Source organism: Prionailurus viverrinus, chromosome C2 (assembly GCF_022837055.1).
Source record: "Prionailurus viverrinus isolate Anna chromosome C2, UM_Priviv_1.0, whole genome shotgun sequence".
Lineage (NCBI taxonomy): Eukaryota > Metazoa > Chordata > Mammalia > Carnivora > Felidae > Prionailurus > Prionailurus viverrinus.
In genome coordinates this window covers 10104950-10123637 of record NC_062569.1, presented here as the reverse complement: position 1 = coordinate 10123637, position 18688 = coordinate 10104950, and the positions used below count along the sequence as shown (strand labels likewise).

Genomic DNA, 18688 nt, shown 5'->3' with positions numbered 1-18688 from the left:
AGGCAAACTCATCCCTACATAAGACTAGAATAAAAATAGTCAAGACCTTCAGAACTTCATTCCCTGAAGTGGTTCTGAAGAGAAGCTACATTTTAGGGTTAGGAAAAAAGTGGTCCACGAAGTCATAAACCTTCTAGAAGTTAGTTTTCTGTAGGAAACTTCAAGGGACACGGTCTCAGCAAAGTGTGACAGGGAACAGAGGCCTGGGGATGTTGTTAAGCAGTAAGTGTCCTTATGGGAGATGGCTTCACTTTTGTGCACACCAGGTTGTCTGCCACACTGGCCACTTGTTATAACGAGGATGGAGCTTCGTGAAGACGGTCACTAGCTCCACTGCCTCCTGTGTTACTAGGTCTGGGAAGGACCGATCACTTTGGGCCTGGCCACAGGTCTCCACGTGCCCAGGAGCCTGTCTGCAGGAAGCCCCCTGTGGATGTGCTTCACCAAATCAAGGAAGCAAATCCAGATAAAGGAAGACAGAGGATTCAGGAAAATGGGAGATCTGTGTAGGAAGTAGCAGAGGGAATCCTCAGAAAGGTGGGAGATCCCACCATGACAGCTGGGGGAAATCAACCAGCCCAGATTCGAGCGAGCGAGGATTCTGGAAACACAGTGTCAAGAGGAAATTGATGGGTGTGCACATATCAGGAGAGTTGCATTTACGGCAGACTTTGGGTACACAGAAGTGATAAATGCCTAGAAACTGAAATAACATGTTAAAAAGTGACAAAAGTAAGAAGTACAAGAAAGGAAATGGAATCATATTCTATGATGTGACTTTGTTGAGGTCGTAATAGTCATTAGTTAATGTTAGACATTAACATTCAATAGTGAATGTTAATCTCACCCAAAATAATAATACAACTATACGTGGAGAAAGGGGAAGAGAAGCCGTGTGTAGTGTGTGTGTGTGTGTGTGTGTGTGTGTGTGTGTGTGTTGGGAGTGTTAAAGAAATCAATAAATGATGCCTAACGCTGCGGAGGCGTGATTTTCATAGGCATGAGGGTAAACACCAAAAATACCAAAAGAATTGGAAATGGTTGCCCATTGGGAGTTGGAAAGGAAGAGATACAGGCAACTGCAAGCCTTGCTTTTTTGTTTTTGTTTTTGTTTTTTTAAAGGGCCTTCCAGAAATATTTGGCTTTTTAAACGTCCAGAAAATTTTTAATTGTAAAATTTTAATTGAAAAATTTTAATTTTAATCCTGTAAAAAAGGGATTCTACAGAAAACAACGCTGTGTGGTGTTGGGCTGGTGCTCACAGCACACACTGGTCTCACCCAGTGCCCAGGAGCAGCTGATGCTGTGGAGTGGTGACATTGTCTAGGGAAGAATCAATTATGGAGCCAGCACAGAGATTTGCCTTGCCAGGCTGGGGCTTTCCTGTAGGATTCAGGGTCCACTCCAGACCTGTGCCCAGTGTGTATGCGTGGGCCGTGGTTTCTCTCAGGATGGCTGGGTCCCGGGACCAGGAATCGGGGTGGGAGAGGGACCCTTTGTGGCCACCCAGCGTGTTTGGACAGCCGTTTTCTGATTGTGAGTCCTACCTGCCTGAAGTACCAGACATGCTCACCTTCCCAGCCTCCCTTGCAACTAGGGTATAAATACTCCTGCACTCCAGGACGCGATGTGTTAATGAGCAGTTTGGTCCCAAAGAGCAAAACTGGGGAAGAATGAGTGCTCCAGAGATGCCAGCCATGGTGCCCTCCGCCACCCAACGTCCTCCTCCTAGCCCAGCGTGACTCATGCCTGAGCAGCTCTGGACAGAATGTGAAGTTGGAAATGGCATGAGAATGAGGGGGGTGGCGGTGGGGCTGAAGGAAGAGATGTGCAGAGAGGCATCAGGCACACAGATGGGGAACAAGAGGGGGTGGAGAGCAGAACCAGAGAGGCAGAATACCAAGAGAGCAGGGGAGCAGCCAGGCCCTCATTTTCAGCGCGACCTCATCAGCAAGCCTCATTTTCAGGGCAACCTAAGTGAGCCTGTTCCTTTTGCTCAAAGAAGGAGGGCTGTGCGGAAAGGTACCGGCCCCCAAATTCTGGGACCTGCTCTTTGGACCTGCCCTCGAAGGGGAGGTGCATAAGAACAGGAAACCCACGTCCTGGGACAGGTTTCACCACCAGCTCCCCCACACCCATCTCCAGCCTCTGCCTGTCAGAACCTGCACCTCCTCTCTGGTTCGTGAATTCACCCAGCTGCTCAGGGTCAGACCCCTCCTCCCGTATCCTGAGCCGGTTGCCACAAACACAGGGGCCTTGTTCGCCGTGTAGCCCCAGGCGCAGAGCCAGGGCTCTGTATATTACCTGTGCAATGATATTAATAATTCTTAGAGGTCTGTATATTACCTGTGCAGTGATATTAATAATTCTTAGAGGTCCCCAGAGAAAGCCATCTGCTCCCTCCTTGGAGGCCACTAGCCGTCTTCCTCGTCCCCACGTCAGCATCTCTGACAGCTGGCTCCTTCAAACCACCCTTGCCTGCCAAGTGTTGCGCACATGAGCCGGAGTTGTCCCTGCTGTCCTGGGGCTCACGCAGAACCATACCGCAGGGGGCCTGGCCTCCTGTGGGCACTCCTTTGGGAGCCTCGGCATCAGTTACCCCGAGACCTCTCCTCTCTCCATCCCCTCTGCATCCAGCTCAAGACCAAACACCAGTTTGGGGGCACATCTCTGCTCTTGCCTCAGCTCCTGACTCTGGGTGTTCGTAAAGCCCAGCCCGCCCTTAAGGGAGAGACACAGGCTCTGCAGCTGCTCCAGGGTACAGCTACCCATGCGGTCTGCGGCTGAGCGGCCAGGCTCCGTGCTGCCCTTGCTCTGGTCTAGGTCTTTCCAGCCAGTAGTCAGGGCGGGGAACATGTAAAGAAGAGGCTGGGCCAAGGGACAGTTGTACTGACTTTATTCTCCTTCACTCTTGTCCTCACCCTCCTGCCATCCCCCACGCACTTGGGCCCCAGACACCAAGGGTCCACACACACACCTGACACAGCTACCTCTAGGCCCCCAATGAGGAGTGCGGTGGCAGCACCTGCCAAGTTCAGAGGCTGAGGCTCTAACTCCAGCCTGTGGTCAGGGGGCTTGAGGCCCACCTCATCTCTCTGCTCACCTCCAGCTGGCCCAAGACCAGCTCCAGGGGGAGCTGGGGAGGGGGCAGGCCCAGGTTCCAGACCCAAGTTCTGGACAAATGGGCTGAGAAGTCCATCTGGACTGAGGGGCACCCCCCCCACCCCCTCCGCCCTGTACATCTCTAGTGGGATGTGATGATCCCCTGCCCCCTTCCCCACAGGCCCTGGGAAGTGGGTATGACGCCCCAGTCCCCTTACTCCAATATCCAGGTGCTTGTTAATGTCTTAAAAATAAAAAGGAAAAGGAAAAGCTGGTAAAACAAGAACCCCTACCCATACTGGCACTGCTGAGGTTCCATTATTGCTTCAGACCCTTGTGATCTGGCTGGAAAGGAGCTCCCACCCACACTGGCCTGAGGGGAAGAGAGCATTTAGCACCAGGGACCAGGACTCCTGACCCCACTGGGACAGGGGCCTCCCAAGAGAGGGCTTGGCCATGCCCGCCCACAGCTACAAGGACCATTTTGACCAGAGCCCAGGCTGCCTGCTGTCTGGATCCCCACCCTCAGAGAGGTGTATGAGAACAGGAAACCCAAATCTTGGGACAGGGCTTCAACACCAGCTCCCCCCACAACAGCCATCTCCAGCCTCTGCTTATCAAAGTGTGGCCTCACGGGGACCTGATCTGGCCAGCCCCCGCATCCCCCCCCCCCCCTGCCCTCTCCCCACCCGGCTCACTCACTAAAGCTGTAGTGGGGCTAGCTGGTGACAAGACCACCAGTCCCCATGGGAGACCCTGGTGTCAGCGATGGGGGGTTGGGGGAACCCAAAGGGGTCCCGACCTACAGCACATTGGGGGAGATCAACTTTTTTGGGGAAAACATGAGCCAGCTCTGAAGAGCTGCCAGGCACTGGGTCCAGAGGTTAGAAATAGCAAGGAAGAGGAGGAAACGGGGGGGGGGGGGGGGACCCTGAGGACGTCATGGAAGCCCAGAGATCAAGGGATAGAGAGGGAGCTATAATAAAGCAGGAGCCTGGAACCCTCAGCCTTGGGGTAAGGGAGCTACACGATTGGGAGCCTGGCAGGGAGCCTTCCTCCCTCAGTGAGGGGCCCACCTTCTCTCTCCAGAGGACAGCAGGGGTGTCTGAGGGCATGTCTGTAGGCTCTGGCTTGCACTACTGCCACGGCCCCAAATGCAACTAGGCCAGGGCACTGCCCGCTCTGTGCCCAGAGAACAATCAGGGCTGTGTAGCTTGGATTACGAATCCTCAAATCACTCGGGCTTCTTGGAGCTGCCCACATCTGTACAGAATAAAGTGCTTCGTTTATTGATGATTAAAATGTCCCCAGCCCCCACCCCAGCGCCATGGGCCTCACAAGGAGGTCAGAGGGGTTCCAACCCCCTCAGCCTTTGGGCTGATGGGGCCCACTCCCCCCCTGCCCCCTGCCCCTGTCCCCCTTTGGGCTTACCCACTCCAGCCATGCTTGGGAAGGTGGTGGTGTGGGGGTAGTCGTGGGGGTTTAAGGTGCAGAGTATAACAAACAAAACCATATAAACACAAAGGGAAAGAGCTTAACTAGGAAACATGTAGCTTATGGAACCTTCCTCCCCATTTTAAAGGCAGGAATAAAGACGTTAAATGACAACAAAAAAGGGTGTCCTATTAGTGCCAGCCTCGTGGGGGCAAGCATTGGGCACAGGCTGGGGCTCCCCCAGAACTCCTGCCCCCACCCTGGGGCCTGAATGTGCAGGTTCCTCTCGCCCACAGTGCTACAGGTGCCCTGCCCACACCGCAGAGGCCCAGGAGGGACAGGGATGCCGGGTTGTGGCCAGACCTAGGAAGATGAGGCCTCTGCCTTCAGAGCAGGGATGGGGACAGACACACACACATCTCTGGTGTGGGAGAGACGACCAGGGCAGCTGGTGAGGGACGGGATGCTCTGTGAACAGCAGCCCTGCCCCCTGCCCCACTGATAGCACCTTGAAACCTTAAAACATTTTGTCTATGCCTCCTTCTCAGGGCCCTGCCCCTGGTGTTCACCCATTTGCAGGGACTTCGACTGCAGCCCTGGGGATCTGGCACTGCGGGAGCCAGCCCGTCTGCCCACCCAGGGCCTAGCCCCCAGCCCCCTAAGGCCCAGCGGCTTCTGGGGATGTCCTCTCCTGGACTCAGGGACCTCAATGCAGCCTGGTACAGCTCAGGGTCCCTGTGCCTGCTGCCAGGGTGGTGGGCGGGAGAGCAAATGCCTGGGGTCCAGCCCCTGCCTACCCCACTGCACACGGTGCAAAGCTGGGTCTGCAGCCTTCACACTCCGCCACTCCCTCCACAACACGCTCACAGGCATCCAGACTCAAGCTCTGTGCCTCAGTGTCCACGGCCCTCAGACTGGGTCCACGACTCCTTCCGGGGGTGGGGGGTGGCTGGCACTCCAACTCTTCCCCAGACTCCCCAGGATGAGGGGGCAAGTTAGGGTGCACAAGGGCGGCAGAGATGAGCCACCGAAGCTGACCCAGGCTTGGCTTGGCCAACCCCCCTCCGGCTTAGGCATCAGCAGAGTGACCCGTCACACCTGCTCCCCAGCCCCTCCCTCCCTGCTGTACCTGCTGCTCCAGCACCCCCCTCACCTGGAGGGCGGTGCTGGAAATAGTTTCCTCTCTTTTCTTTTTCCTTCACTTCCAAGAAAAAAAAAGTAAAGGCTTCAAGGAGTCACTGAAGGGGGGAGGGGCCCTTGGGAGTGAGGTGTCCTTCCCCCACGCTGGGGCCACCAGCCTGCAACACTCCCAGGGCCAGGGGCCTTGAGCAGCATGTGTCCGGCCGCCTCTGGAGGTGAGGGCAGCAGTGCCAGGCCAGTGCTGCTGCCCTCCCACAGGAAAGACGAGAGGGCGGGGTGGGGGGGGGGGTCCCTCCCAGAGGCGCCCCCCCCGGGCTCCAGGCCCCGCGCACGCGCGGTTCGGCAGTCAGTTGTTGGCGCTCATCCTCCCGCCGGAGTTGGCAGTGGTGGGGAAGAGTGGCGGTGGGGGCGGCAGGTGGGGCGGGGGCGGCAGGGTCTGGGGCAGCCCCGGGAGCAGGGGCAGTGCGTGAGCCGGAGGCTGGGTGGGGGACAGGCCTGGGGCAGAAGGGGGGCCGTCGCTGGCCAAGGGGTGACTGACGCGGAAGCATTTCTCCTTGTGGGCCTTGAGCATGTTGGAGAAGCGGAAGCGCTGGCCGCAGACATCGCAGGGGTAAGGCTTCTCGCCGGTGTGCGTGCGCCGGTGCCGCTTCATGTTGGGTCGGCTGGTGAAGCTCTTGCCGCAGATCTCGCAGATGTATGGCTTCTCCCCTAGGCATTGGCGACGGGCACCGGGGAGTCACTGAGGAGTCCCCAGACCCCAGCTCTGCACCAGCCTCCCCACGCCCGGAGAACCATAGCGGGCCCCGGCCCCGGCGTCCACAGGGCCTCCCTACCCGGGGAGGCAGGGAGGACGGCACCGAGCCTCATAGAGAAGGGCAAACTGAGGCCCAGAGTTGAGAAAAGGGGCGTGGCTGGGGCCACCCCAGGCCTCCGGCGCAGGACTGCGAAGGGGTCCCTCCCTGGAGGCCGCCATACCTGTATGGGTCTTCATGTGCTCGTCGAAGTACTGCTTCATGTTGAAGTCCTTGCCACACCACTGGCACATGAACTGCTTGTGGCCGATGTGGATGCTCATGTGTGACCGCAGCTGGTACTTGTACTGGAAGCGCTCATTGCAGTTCTGAGGGTGGGGGGGAGGGTGAGGCCCAGGGGCAGAGGAGGGAGCAGCCTTCAGGAAGGGAAGCACCTGCCTGTGACCGCAGGGCCCAGGGAGGACACACACACCGGGAGGGGGTCCTGGGGTGGGGCAGCACACGGGCAGAAGAGAGGCCAAGGGCAGGCAGGGCCCAGGCGGGAATGGAGGTCAAGAAGTGGAAAAAGGCCACAGAATGGAGGGAGTCCTCATGCTTAAAGCTGAGCTCCCCCCCCCTTCCCGCCCCTCCGTCCTTCCTCCTTGTTGGAAGACCTGCCCCCCTCATCCCCATCCACAGCCCTGTCTCTGCTCTGAGATGTTCCTCTCTCCACCTCTCCAGAAAGCCCACCCCATGTACCGTTCCGGCCCAAGGAGACTGCCCACCCTGAATGCGTGGGGGTTGCGTTGGAGCTGGGGTGGCAGAGGGTGGGGGCCGGGGGGGGGGGGGGCAGGCAGGTGGGCATGCAGGTAAAGATGGAGTGGGAGGCAGGGGCCGCGGACACCAGGGTGGGCCCCCCCCTTTCTGAATCCCGGACTCCACTCCCCACAACTCCCAGGTTTTTAGGCAGCTGCTGCTCCTGCTCCCTGTCCGTCCAGGTGGCCCCCGGGGCAGGCAGAGGAAGGAGCTCACCTCGCATCTGAAGGGTTTCTCCCCAGAGTGCTGCAGTGAGTGCACTTTGAGAGACATGCTTCGTTTGAAGGACTTCCCGCAGGTCTCACAGGTGAAGGGCATGTCCTTGGTGTGGGCTGTGGGGCAGGCCATTATGTCTCAGGGGGATGGACCCCCATGGCTCCTCCCAGGGGCTCGCCGCCTGACCACCTCCCACACAGGGCCTCCCGGGAGGCCCACCTACTTTAAGGTCTGCTTCAGAGCCTCGGTCCAGGATCTGGGGCTAACTTCAGGGTGAGGGCTCCTCCCTCTGGGCTATGTCTGTCTGTCTGCTCTCAAGTCTGGTCAGACTAGCATGGAGGCCCTCACGTTCTTCAGCCTCTGGCCAAGGCTGCTTCACTCCCAAAGCTTTGGGGAGAGACTGAAGGACTCACAAGTAGGACTGGCCTCGGCTCAAACCCTGGCCCGCCACTGGCTCCCTGCACAGCCTCTGTGGGCCTCAAGCATGCCCTTCTATAAAGACAGGCTAGGAGTGGTACTGAACCCCAAAGGTGGGCCTTACAGGGGTGACACTGAGCAGTCCAGAGGGAGTTAGCCGTGCTCCCCTAAAACCCCGGAGAGGTGAGGACCTAACGAACTGTTCAAGGAAGATCTGGGGGGAAATAACTGGAGCCAGAGCTCAGAGCTGGGGAACTCGAGCCCAGGAAGACTACCAGTTCTGGGCTGCTCCGCATGCTCCTGGCTGAGACCTCGAGCCTGGGGCCCCAGCTCCCAGGTGGTTGGAGAAAGGGGGGAGGGCCTGGCCAGGGCCATATCTCCCTTGAGCCCCAGGCCCCAACTGGGCAAAGAAGGGAGGGGCACCTGGACACCAGACTTCCAGCCAGGCCCACAGAGGGGAGGGACAGCCATGCCCGAGGCAGAGTCACCCAACACACACTTGGGGGGGCCTCCTTACTGCGTCGCATTATCATGGGTTGCGTTCAGAGAAGCCCGAAGCCCTGTGAGGGCCAGAAAGAAGGTGATAAAAAAATGAGAGGCACACCTGTCCTGAAACTGAGGGCCTATGTCTGCCCATACGTCACTTTGCGTGATTTAGGAAAAGGCGCTCCTTTCCCTGGTGGCCACAGCCCCATGCTGTGGCACACAGGCCGGTTAGCAGTGTGCCAGCTGGCTTCTGGTCCCCATCTGCCATCTTGTCCAGGAACCCTTGTGCAACGTGCAACCTGCCCAAGTATACATGGTAGTCCTGACCTCTGCAGTCCTGTCCAGGCCACGCTTGCCACTGCAAGCAGCCTCCCCAGGCTTCACAGCTGAGAGGGGCCTTTTCACGCTTTCACACTGCCCTTGGATGGGAAGTCCTTCCCAGCACAGCCAGCAGCTGGCCGAGCTCTGACCTCGGGCCCCATCCTCTCCTGGCCTACTCACCAACCATGTGCTTGCGCACGTGGGCCATGGTGTAGAACTTCTTCTCGCAGATCTCACAGGAGAACTTCTTCTCCGCATAGCCATGCACGATCTTGTTGTGCTCGTGGAGGGACCAGAGCTTCTTAAAAGCTTTACCACAGGTCACACACTGTGGGGTAAGAGGACTTTAGGCCTGAGTCAGGACCGTGTGTGACCTGGGACAAGCTGCCCCTCTCTGGACCTCCGTTTCTTCACCTCACCTGTGCTGGCGAGAGAGCCCCGGATGTCCAGCGACCAGCCAAATCGGATGTTCTGGGAGTTGGGGATGGTAATCCACCCACCCCGGGCTGCAGCCTGGGGCCCTCCCCCATCCTTGAACCGAACAAGGGTCAGGGCCCACCTACACGAGGAAGCCCCTCCTCGGTGCTCATTTTAACAAAGCATCTCTCTACTGAGGGGCCATGGTAACAGGTCTGGCGGAGCTGGGGCACTATCTTTGCTGCCTCCCCCTGGGGGGACCCAAGCCCTGACCCCGTGGATCCTCGAGGAGATAGGTGCCAAAGGGCCAGGTGGGGGAGACTGTGGGAGGTACCAGGCCCCACGAGGGAACGGAGGGTGGTGGGAACCCTGGGGGCCCCCCTCCTCCTCCTCCTGTCCCTGCAGGACACTCTTCCAGAGGGCTAGAGTAGGTCAGGCTTGGGCAGAAATGGGTCAGGGCGCCCAGCTCAGAAGAGGCACATGCGTCTTTCCCCTTCAGGAGGAAGGCTCAGGTGTGTGCAGGTGGAGAGTCAAAGGGCTGCCCAGCAGGCAGGCACGTGGGAACAGGTGCAGGAGGGTGGGGCAGGAGACCAGGTAACCCCCGGGTAACACTTTCTCCACAGGGCCATGCAATTAGCAATTAGCTCAGGCAATTAGCGCCGGCCTACCTGCTGCCCCATCAATCCCCTCCCAGGTCAGAACAAGCCAAAAGCAGCCAGGCTGGCCCTGTGCTGCCCACACCCTGAGAGGCCAGGCTGGCACACAGGCTGACCCGGGGCCTGGCCACCAGCCCAGCTCCCCTGCTTGGCCCCAGCAGCCCCTGCTCTTCCCAAATTTCTCATCCAATCCCTCTTTCCAGGCCCAGGCCAGCTGGCATCTCCAAAGCGCTGACAGCAAGCAGGGGCTTTCTCCTGCTCGGTCACCCCTTGCTCCATTCAGCCTTTGTGGCAAGTGGAAATGGCGCCCTCTCTGGGCAAACCCTGCCCCGCTTTGTCTGTGAAACTATAAATGGTGGTGGACCTGTTGGCCCTCTAGCAGCCCTAGGATTTACTAAAACATGGACTCATCCCTCCTGGCAGCTGGCTATCCGCCAGTCTCAAGTACTCAGACAACTCCCTCCTCTCATCCTCCAAAGCCCATGCTCCCCTTCGCCCCTCTGGCCAAGGGTACTGTTTGTTTCAGTCCTATCTGCACGTGTCTCCACAGGCCAAGCCCGGTTCCGCCTGCCTCCTCCAGGAAGGCACTGGCATTATCCCCACCACCCTGGGCCTGGGCCAGCTCCAGGGGCCAGGGGTAAGTCCGGCTTCCCCAGCCTGTCTGTCTGGGCAACGCAGGCAGCACGACGCGGGGTGCCTGGCCTCAGTGGCCGTGTGGCGTCAGCGGGCCTGCTGCCCAGCCCTGCCCCCCCCCCCCCCACGGAGCCGGCGGGGCCCACCTGGATGTTACGCTCGCAGTCTGTCTGCCGGTGCAGCAGCAGCTCGCTCTCCAGCAGGAAGCGCTTGCCGCACTGGTCGCAGATCTGCATGCGGCTGTGGGTCACGTTCATGTGCTTCTCCAGGTACCAGCGGTTGTTGAAGACGCGAGGGCACTTCTGGCATGGGTGGTGCTGCTTCTCTTCCAGCTTCACCTTGGCCCCCAGCCCGTCAGTGGCCTGTGGCCCTCGGGCCGGCGCAGAGGCTCCCGGCGCCGGCTTGGGCCTCTTCCCACCCCGTGGCCTGGTCTCCTCAGGCTCAGGGGGGCCCCGGCGCCGGGCATTCTCTCGGGACCGAGTGGCCATGCGACCGTGGGGAGGGGGCTCTGCCCTGCTGCCCCGACGCCCCGCTGGCCCCTGCCTGCCCCCTGCCTCCCCCTCCTCCTCCTCCTCCTCCTCCTCTGAGCTCTCTTGATCCTGTTCACTGTGCCCTTCCTCTTCTTCCTCCTCTTCCTCCTCCTGCTCGCTGTGCCCTTCCTCCTCATCTTCCTCCTCTCCCTGACTGCCACCCTCCTCTTCCTCTTCCTCCTCCTCCTCCCCTCCACTGCCACCACCCTCCTCTTCCTCTTCTTCCTCCTCCTCCTCCTCCTCCTCCTCTTCCTCCTCCTCCTCCTCCGAGTGTCTCTGCAGCCCGTCTTCCCGCCCCAGCACCATGGTGGCCGGGCCCGGGGTGGTGCCCGGCTTCCCCTCGGGCCCCGTGGACACGTGCAGAGTCTGGTTGTTGAGGTTCACCTCCACGATGATCTGGGACTGCTCCCGGCGGCTATAGGTGCCAGAACCCCCTAGCTCTTCCTCCAGCCCCTCCCCGCCCTCCAGCTTGCACAGGCTGCCGGGGGGCCCACCGGCCTCTTCGACACCACCCTCCTTCTCCTCCTTGAAGAAGGGCTGGGCTGGCCCAATGGCAGCAGGCACCGTGCCACCTGCGGCCCCTGCCCCGTCCTCGACACGCACAGAGTAGGGGTCAGGGCCCTCGCGGGCATAGATCTTGGGCAGACCTGGGGCGTCTGCCTCCTGCTTGATGTCACAGTAGTAGGGTGGTGCGGCCGGGGCGCAGCCAGTGGCCGGCTGGGCCAGGGCCACAGCGCTGGGGCCCGGGGGGCCTAGGGAGCGGGCATCCAGCAGCTCCTGGCAGGACGCGGCGATGTCAGCCATCTGCAGCAATGAGGCGGCGCTGAGCACCTCGTGGACGTTGGCCGCGTTGACCAGCAGCTTGGATGTATAGATGAAGTTGAGGATCTGCTGCAGGCCGCCGGGCGCCAGCGCCTCCAGGGACAGCTCCACGCGCTGCAGCTGCTTGTTCTGGGTGAAGAGGGAGTGGAAGAACTGGCTGTAGGCAGCCAGCACGCCCTTGTGTGCCGGGAAGACGCTGCGCTGGGGCACCAGCACCAGGTCCACGTCGCAGAGGTCAGGCTGGAAGAGGCGCTGCTCATTCAGGCGGCCCATCAAGCAGGCGAAGTGCAATGCCACGTCCTCCACCAGCGAGAACTCGGCCGCCGGTGAGTCTGTCGTCTTCTCAACCAGCAACTGCGGGGCACAGGGCACAGGTCAGGTTAAGGCCAGCAACCTGGGCAGCACCCACCACCGGGGAGGCGGCCTGCCCATCACTCCTGGCTCCACATTATGGAGAAAGAGCTGAGGCTCAAGCAAGGATGCGGGGCGGGGCTGGGGGGGGGGGGCGGCGGGACCAGGACTCAAGCCCCGAGCCAGCTGCCCCTTAGAGCTCAGACTCCAATCATGACCTTTGGCTCCTGGGTTAGTAGGTTAGCTTTTCTGGGCCCCTGGCTCTTCCCTGCAAAACGGGAAGTCATCCTGGACAGGGAAGGGGAAGAGAAGGAAAGAGGAAGTAACAGGGACTAGGGTGACCAACTGTCCAGGAGTGCCTGGGACCTAGCGGTTTCCTGGGACGTGGGGGTTTTCTGTGCTAAAACCAAGGCCGATCTGGGCAAACTGGGGCGAGGTGGTCACCTCAGACACAAGCATTGCTTCAGCATTTCCTGAGCTCCGTGGATTCTCTCTCTCATACTCACTCACATGTAGAAATAAAACCATGCCTGCCCAAGCCCAGACACCTCAAGAACGAAAGTCAGGCTCATTAGCTTACCGCTCAGCCTCTGGCTGCTACTGCACCCTGGGGGTAGCACCTCAGAAACCCCTCCCCTCCCCAGCGGAAGGCCTCAGCGTCTGGGCCTGAGGCCTTGCAGACGTGGAGATTCTTGTGAAGAAATCCAGCCACAGAGCCTGGTCCCACTGTTCTGCTGGAGGAGGCTGGTGGGATCTAGCCAGCCCCTTCTTAACGGGACCAGTCTGCTGCCCATGGCCTCAGGCCTGGCTGCCAGCAGCTCCCCCTCACACAGGGGTTCTGTGGGGGTAGAAGGACAGAGCTGCGTTACCTGTCCACTGTGCTTAGAGACAGGAGCACCCCAGGGCTTTTCCTAGACCCTCTTCCCTCTAGGCCCCCAGACCCCAGGTCAGGTACGGTCCAGGCCCGGAGGCTCTAAGATGGCCCCATCTTGGAAGTCACACTACTTTGAAGCCTCAGAGAGGCCCTCGAAGTCTGAAGGGCCAGATTATCAGGTCCTTGGGCCACATCCGGCACCTGTGAATTGTCCAGAATAAGGGCTGGCTTAATCATCCCTGGCTCCGCCACAGCAGCTTCCCCAAAAGGTAGACAGCACACAGGCAGGCTGCCCAGTCCCGTGCATGGGCCCAGTGCACAGATGTTCAGTTAATATCTGCCGACCACCTGCCTGGCCGGACCAACTCCACAGGTTCCAGTTCGGGGCCCTTCTCAGGCCCCGTTTAGCTGGGTCAGAGCCGCCTGTATTTGAGGGTTACCTTGCCCCACTGCCGACAAGCCATCAGCTCCTCTCCCCCAAGCACCTCCCTGAAAGCCCTGGGATGAAACCTTGGTTCCATCTATCCAGAGCCTGCCCCAACGCCCCAGGACAGTCCTTCCATTGATAGAGCAGCAGTGGGTGGGCCCAGTCTGGGCTCAGGGGTGGTATCTATGTTCACCTATGAGAATCTGCCCCAGGCGTCAGGATGAACCTCAAGGAGCCACAGGGGCAACCTGCTTCCAGATCTGCCCTGAGCCCCACCCTGCATATCCAGGGCACCATCCACCCCATGCTCTCTCAGATCCCAGTCTGGCCAGACTCTTGACCATGGAGACCATCTTCCTCAAGTTCTCCCACGCCTCCTGCCTCCCAGCCAAGAAGCCAACCATCTGCCCCTCTGTCTCAGGACTGCTAGCCTGTCCAGGCCTGGCCAATCTAACAGGGATATGGTGCCAAGTCCCTCCCATCTCCCTCCTCTGACTCATCCTGATTCATCTTCTGGGACCAAACCCTACTGCACGGATGGGGAAACCGAGGCTCAGAATGGAAGGATCCCACAAGTGAACAACAGCAGAGCCCCAGGACTTCCAGCTCCTTGCTGAGGCCACCCCTTCCCTGCTGGACTGGACGCCACTCCATGTGGATGGATTTCTCGGCTTGCAATGACTTAAAGAGCAGTAAGAGGCTTCTGGGGAACCTCAGACTCAGGGGACCAGCTGTGCTTCCCTAGACCCCACCACTACCCTCTGCAACCTGTGGCCTCCTCCCCAGAGCTGCCACCACTTGCAGGTCAGTGAGGGGTCAGGATGCAACTTGGGTTGTAAGAGGGCCCCTAAGGGCCACCAGGGGCCAGACAGTGGCAGAAGTGGCTTGGATAAGGGCTTGTTAAAGCCAGGCCTGTTGAGGGGAGCACATCCTAGGCCACAAGGCCCCCAGTACACTCTGCATCCCCCTTCCCAGAATGCCCTCCGGTGCCTACCTGGCATTGGGAAAAAGGGCAGTGCCCGACCTTCCCATGTACAGACCTGGTCCCAGGGCCCTCTGGCCTCAGCAGGAAAGGAGGGGCTAGCCTGGAGGGTATTGGTGCCCCTAAAGACGCTATTCCCACGGCAGTACCCCCTCCTCCCAAGTCAGTACCACCCTGCACCCTTGAGGGGCCCGAGAATCTCACAGTCAGGAACCTTGGCTGGACTTAATTGGCAGGGCACACCCAACCAGCCTGAGTCCATAACCCGTCAACTACCTCGGCAGGGCTCGGCCACCCCCTTGCCTGGCACCTCCCATGCAAGGCCCACAAGCTGCGCCTGCCTCCCCAGCCAGATGTGCCAGTTCCCTGAAACTGCAGACATCCCTCCCCACTGGCTGTGCCAGCTGCAGCCAGGTGCACTCCATCCTCAAGTCCAGACCAGGCCAGCCTATTTAAGATACAAGACCAGGGAAGTGGTCAGGCACTCCTGTTGCCCTCAAACTCTCCCGGCAAGCCAGGCTGGGGATGGGGGGGGGAGGGGGGCGGCGGTAGCGGTGGGAAGGAGCCCAGGTGCCAGGGACACCTGCCGAGGCTGCTCACCAGGGCCAGAGCCTTCTGCATCTGAGGGATACCCTCTCTCAGCGCCATGAAGCCGCTGGCTCCCTATCCTGACCTCCATGGAGGCCCCGGGATGAAACCTGGGCTTGCATCGGCACCCCCCGCCACACACACACCCCAAACGCCCACGACAATCTTTATTGCCGGGTAACCATAGGTGGGGCCCAGACTGAGCAAGGGGGCACAGGTTCATGACTTCCAGGCTCCTCTTTTTGGAGAGGCGGTGTCTGTGTCAGCCTCTTGTGCGTTCATGGCCCCACTCCTTTCCCAGGAAACAGGCCCAGAGAGGGCAGAGGACTGGCCCAAGGTCACACAGTAGTCTGGACCGGAGCTGCGGACGTCCCGCCCCAACACACCCGGCTTGGCCCAGTCGCCCCAAATCCCCAAACAGGGCGGCTCCAGCGCCCACGTGGCCCAAGGCCCAGGCGGGAATCCGACCTCCCCCCTCCCCCCCATCACCCAGTCGAGGGCGGCGGCGTCCCAGGCTCGGAGAAGCGCCCCCCTCCGCCCGCGCCTAGCAAGACTTCAGCCTTTCGCGCCTGGGCCCCCACCCCAGGAATTTAACCCCCTCCCCGCCGAGGGCCGCGCCGTAGCGCCGCATTCCCGGCCCGCGGGGACCCGGGAGAAGGGGTCGGGGAGACCGGCGAGGGGGAAGACCCCTCCAGCAACTCCACCCTGAGCTGGCGGGCGGTGCGCTCGGGAGGGCAGAGCGGGCAGGTGGGCGGATAAGCGGGGGGACAGGCAGGGCCTTGCGTACCATGGTGCCGTGGCGCTGGGGGCTCACAGGGCCCCGCGGGATCGCGCTGCCCCCGGCGGCCGGGCCGGGGCCGCTCCATGAAGCGCCGCGCTGGGGGCCGCCCCCGCGCAGGGCCCCGCGACCATGGCCCCCGGGGGCGCGGCCGGGCGGGCGGAGGCGCAGGGCCGCGGCGAGTCCAGCAGCCGAGCAGCTGCGGCCCCAGAGCCTCGGGCGCGGCGGGCGGGGGGCGCGGGGCGCCGATTGGAGCCCGCGCGTCAGCTGGGGCCGCCGTCTGGACGCTTAAAGGGCCAGGCCGCCCTGCGTGCCGGCGGGGGGCGCGGACACGCGTGGTGTGCGCGGTCCCGGTGCAGCCTGCTCTGCCTCGGGCCGCAGGGGACCCCAGCCGGGTCCCACTGCTCCCATCCTAGCGGATGGGCCCCGGCCTCACTCTCTCGCGCCGGGCCCCCTTCTTGCCGGGAAGTTCGTCCGAGAGTCTAATCTCGGTGCCTTCCAGCTGCGCCACAGAGGCGGGGTCGGAGTAGGAGGCGGCCCTGAAATGGGGAAGCTGGGCGCGCCCACTCCCCAACTAGCTGCAGAAATGCTTCCACCTGCTCCCCTGAGCGACCCCAGCTGAGAGACCGAACCCCCGTACCCCAGCCGCGCTCACCACCCCCACCCTCTGGCCTGAGCTGCTTTGATCTGAGGGTGAGTCTAGGATCTCCCGCTAGCCCTGCCCCCCACACCCCCCTTCCCCAGGGCATCCCAGAGCTCTTTTTACTCTGTGCTGGTTGGCCCAGACCTACCTGGTGGCCTCCTCTGGATTTCCACAGGGCAGGGGCCCAGGGCAGGAGATGCAAGAACCCGACTCCAGCTGCAGCGACCAAGCCTTTAACGGTGGCCGGCCCAGCACTAGGGAAACGCAAGATGAGAGGAGTGGGGCCAGAGGCCCAGGCCCCACTGTGCCCCTCAGCCGTGTGACCTGACCACTGCTGAGTAGCCTCCCTGCTCAGTCTCTGCTGGCCTGCGGAATGCTGCTCTGGCACGGACACCAGTGGGGGCAGGGGGCTAGCTGTGCTGGCAGGAGGCTGCAAAGGAACGCTGCCAGGCTGAGCAGGCGGCAGGGTGGGGACCGCAGGGCGCTGGCCTGGCAGGGCCCAGGTGGCGGCTGGGCCACCAGGGTGGAGAGGGGGCCTCTGTGGGCCTCTCGTGTGGCCCATGTCATCATTCAGGGGCCTTTCTGTGCCCTCGCCCCACCCCAAGCTGGCTGCTGCCCCATTTGGGTCACTGTGATAGTGCCCCTGTCCTGGCAACACCCACACCCCTCACACATGTGCCCTTGTGCTTACACAGCAGCCCCTGCCCAGCTGTCGCAGTATCCCCTGGGTTTGCCATCTTCCTCGTGAGTGGGCAGGGTCTCTGGGGCCTGCTCAGATTGTCTTGGTTCTGGGTGCCGGGAGAGGGAATGGAACAGAGGCAAAGATCCCAGGGCGACACCGTCAACAAGTCTGATGGTCTTTTGCAAGACCTCCTGCAAGGGCCTCCTGATGCTGGGGCCAGGGAGAAGACATCTCAGGGGCAAAGATGGGGGCGACCAAAGAGTGCCAAGAGGAAGGGGAGGAATGCACATAGCTAGATGCAGCGTGGGAGAGACCCCAAGTGAATAAAGACACGGGAGGAGAGGTGGGGGCACAGCTGGGGACATGCCCCCAGAGGCGGCCACTGCAGACACCCTGCGTTTCTGTGGCCATGGTGGGTGCACAGCCAGCTAGCTCAGCTCCCAGAGGCTTCAGGCTGAGGCCAGGCCAGAGCTGGCCAGCATGTGGGACCAGCTGGTCACCTCAGGGCTGCTTTCTGCCTCTTCCTCGGTTCCAACCCGCTTCCTCATCTGATTCAGTGGGTCCTTGCACTGACCTGGGAGGGGGCGAGGGATGGATTGTGTACCCATTGCTTGGATTAGGACAGTGAGGCCCAGAGGAGTACAGATAATGCATCCAGGCACCAGTGTCAGGAGCCAGGGAAAGGGGAGGCTGGGAGAGTGTGGCCTCCCCTCGGGCTGGGAGGATCCTGGCAGAGAGGACTACACGAGACACCCTCATGGGTCCACTGTCTGCCAAAGCTTGGCAAGGGGTGTGGCCAGCCTAAGTAACGAAGGTGGGGCCCCTGGCCCCTTTGGGATTGGCTTTGGCTGTGGCGGTCAAGCCAAGGAGGGGCTGGAGTTGGGGTGAGAAGAGAAGGAATGGGGGCTCAGGCTCCCTGAAGACCACAGCTGTTTCCCTCTTGCTCCTCTGGCCTACAGCCCATCTACTGGGGAAGCCCGAGGGCGCAGCCAGCTTTGGGAGAGGCTACTGGCACTTGGGTCACATGAGACTGCAGCAAGGGGCTGTTTGAAGAGCCCGGTATGGTGGGCTCAAATGGGGCCACCCAAACTGTGCGGGGGCAGTCCCCAAGCTTGGCTGGGGACACCAGGCCCACCTCTTCTGATCATGGAGAGAACAAACAGCCCAGAGGTGGTTGGGGGGATGTGTGCACGCACACTTGCACAGCACAGGACTCAGCCTCCCTGGGGTGCAGGAGGCTGTGTAGCTGCCGTAGCTGGGATGGGGAAGGACAAGAGTGGACAGTGTCAGAAAACCGAAGGGGATAACACAGCGTGAAGTCGGTGGGATGGAAAGGGATGTTCGAGCTACCCGCCAGAGGCTGACCCAGAGCCCTACAGGGACGGGAGCACAGAGCTCCGAGTGTGGAGTCGGGGGGTGTTGCCCCTGTGTTCTGCCTCCACTGAGCGCCACACTAATAGGCTACAGCTGCCGGGGTGGGGGCCTAATTCAAACCAGCAGGTTGCCTCGTTCCCTCCTGCTGTGTAAACGTCATGGCTTTGGCATGCCTCACCAGTAGCTTCCAGGATCCTCTCCCTCCCTGTTGGTTCAAGGGACTGTGGGCTTCTCATTGGTGACTTGAGCCTGGCCCTCCACATGAAAT

At 61.0% G+C, this 18688-nt stretch overlaps 1 protein-coding gene across 1 annotated transcript; it reads right to left on the bottom strand.

Moving 5' to 3' along the window:
* Positions 1 to 2824: 2824 nt before the first annotated feature.
* Positions 2825 to 16166, bottom strand: ZBTB47 (zinc finger and BTB domain containing 47). Its single transcript, XM_047876234.1, has 6 exons — positions 15731 to 16166; positions 10516 to 12075; positions 8844 to 8991; positions 7440 to 7555; positions 6652 to 6796; positions 2825 to 6384 (listed from the first exon to the last, which is right to left on the bottom strand). The coding sequence occupies exons 1-6, from the start codon at positions 15731 to 15733 to the stop codon at positions 6023 to 6025; spliced, it is 2334 nt and encodes a 777-aa protein (XP_047732190.1). The 5' UTR covers positions 15734 to 16166; the 3' UTR covers positions 2825 to 6022.
* Positions 16167 to 18688: the final 2522 nt, after the last annotated feature.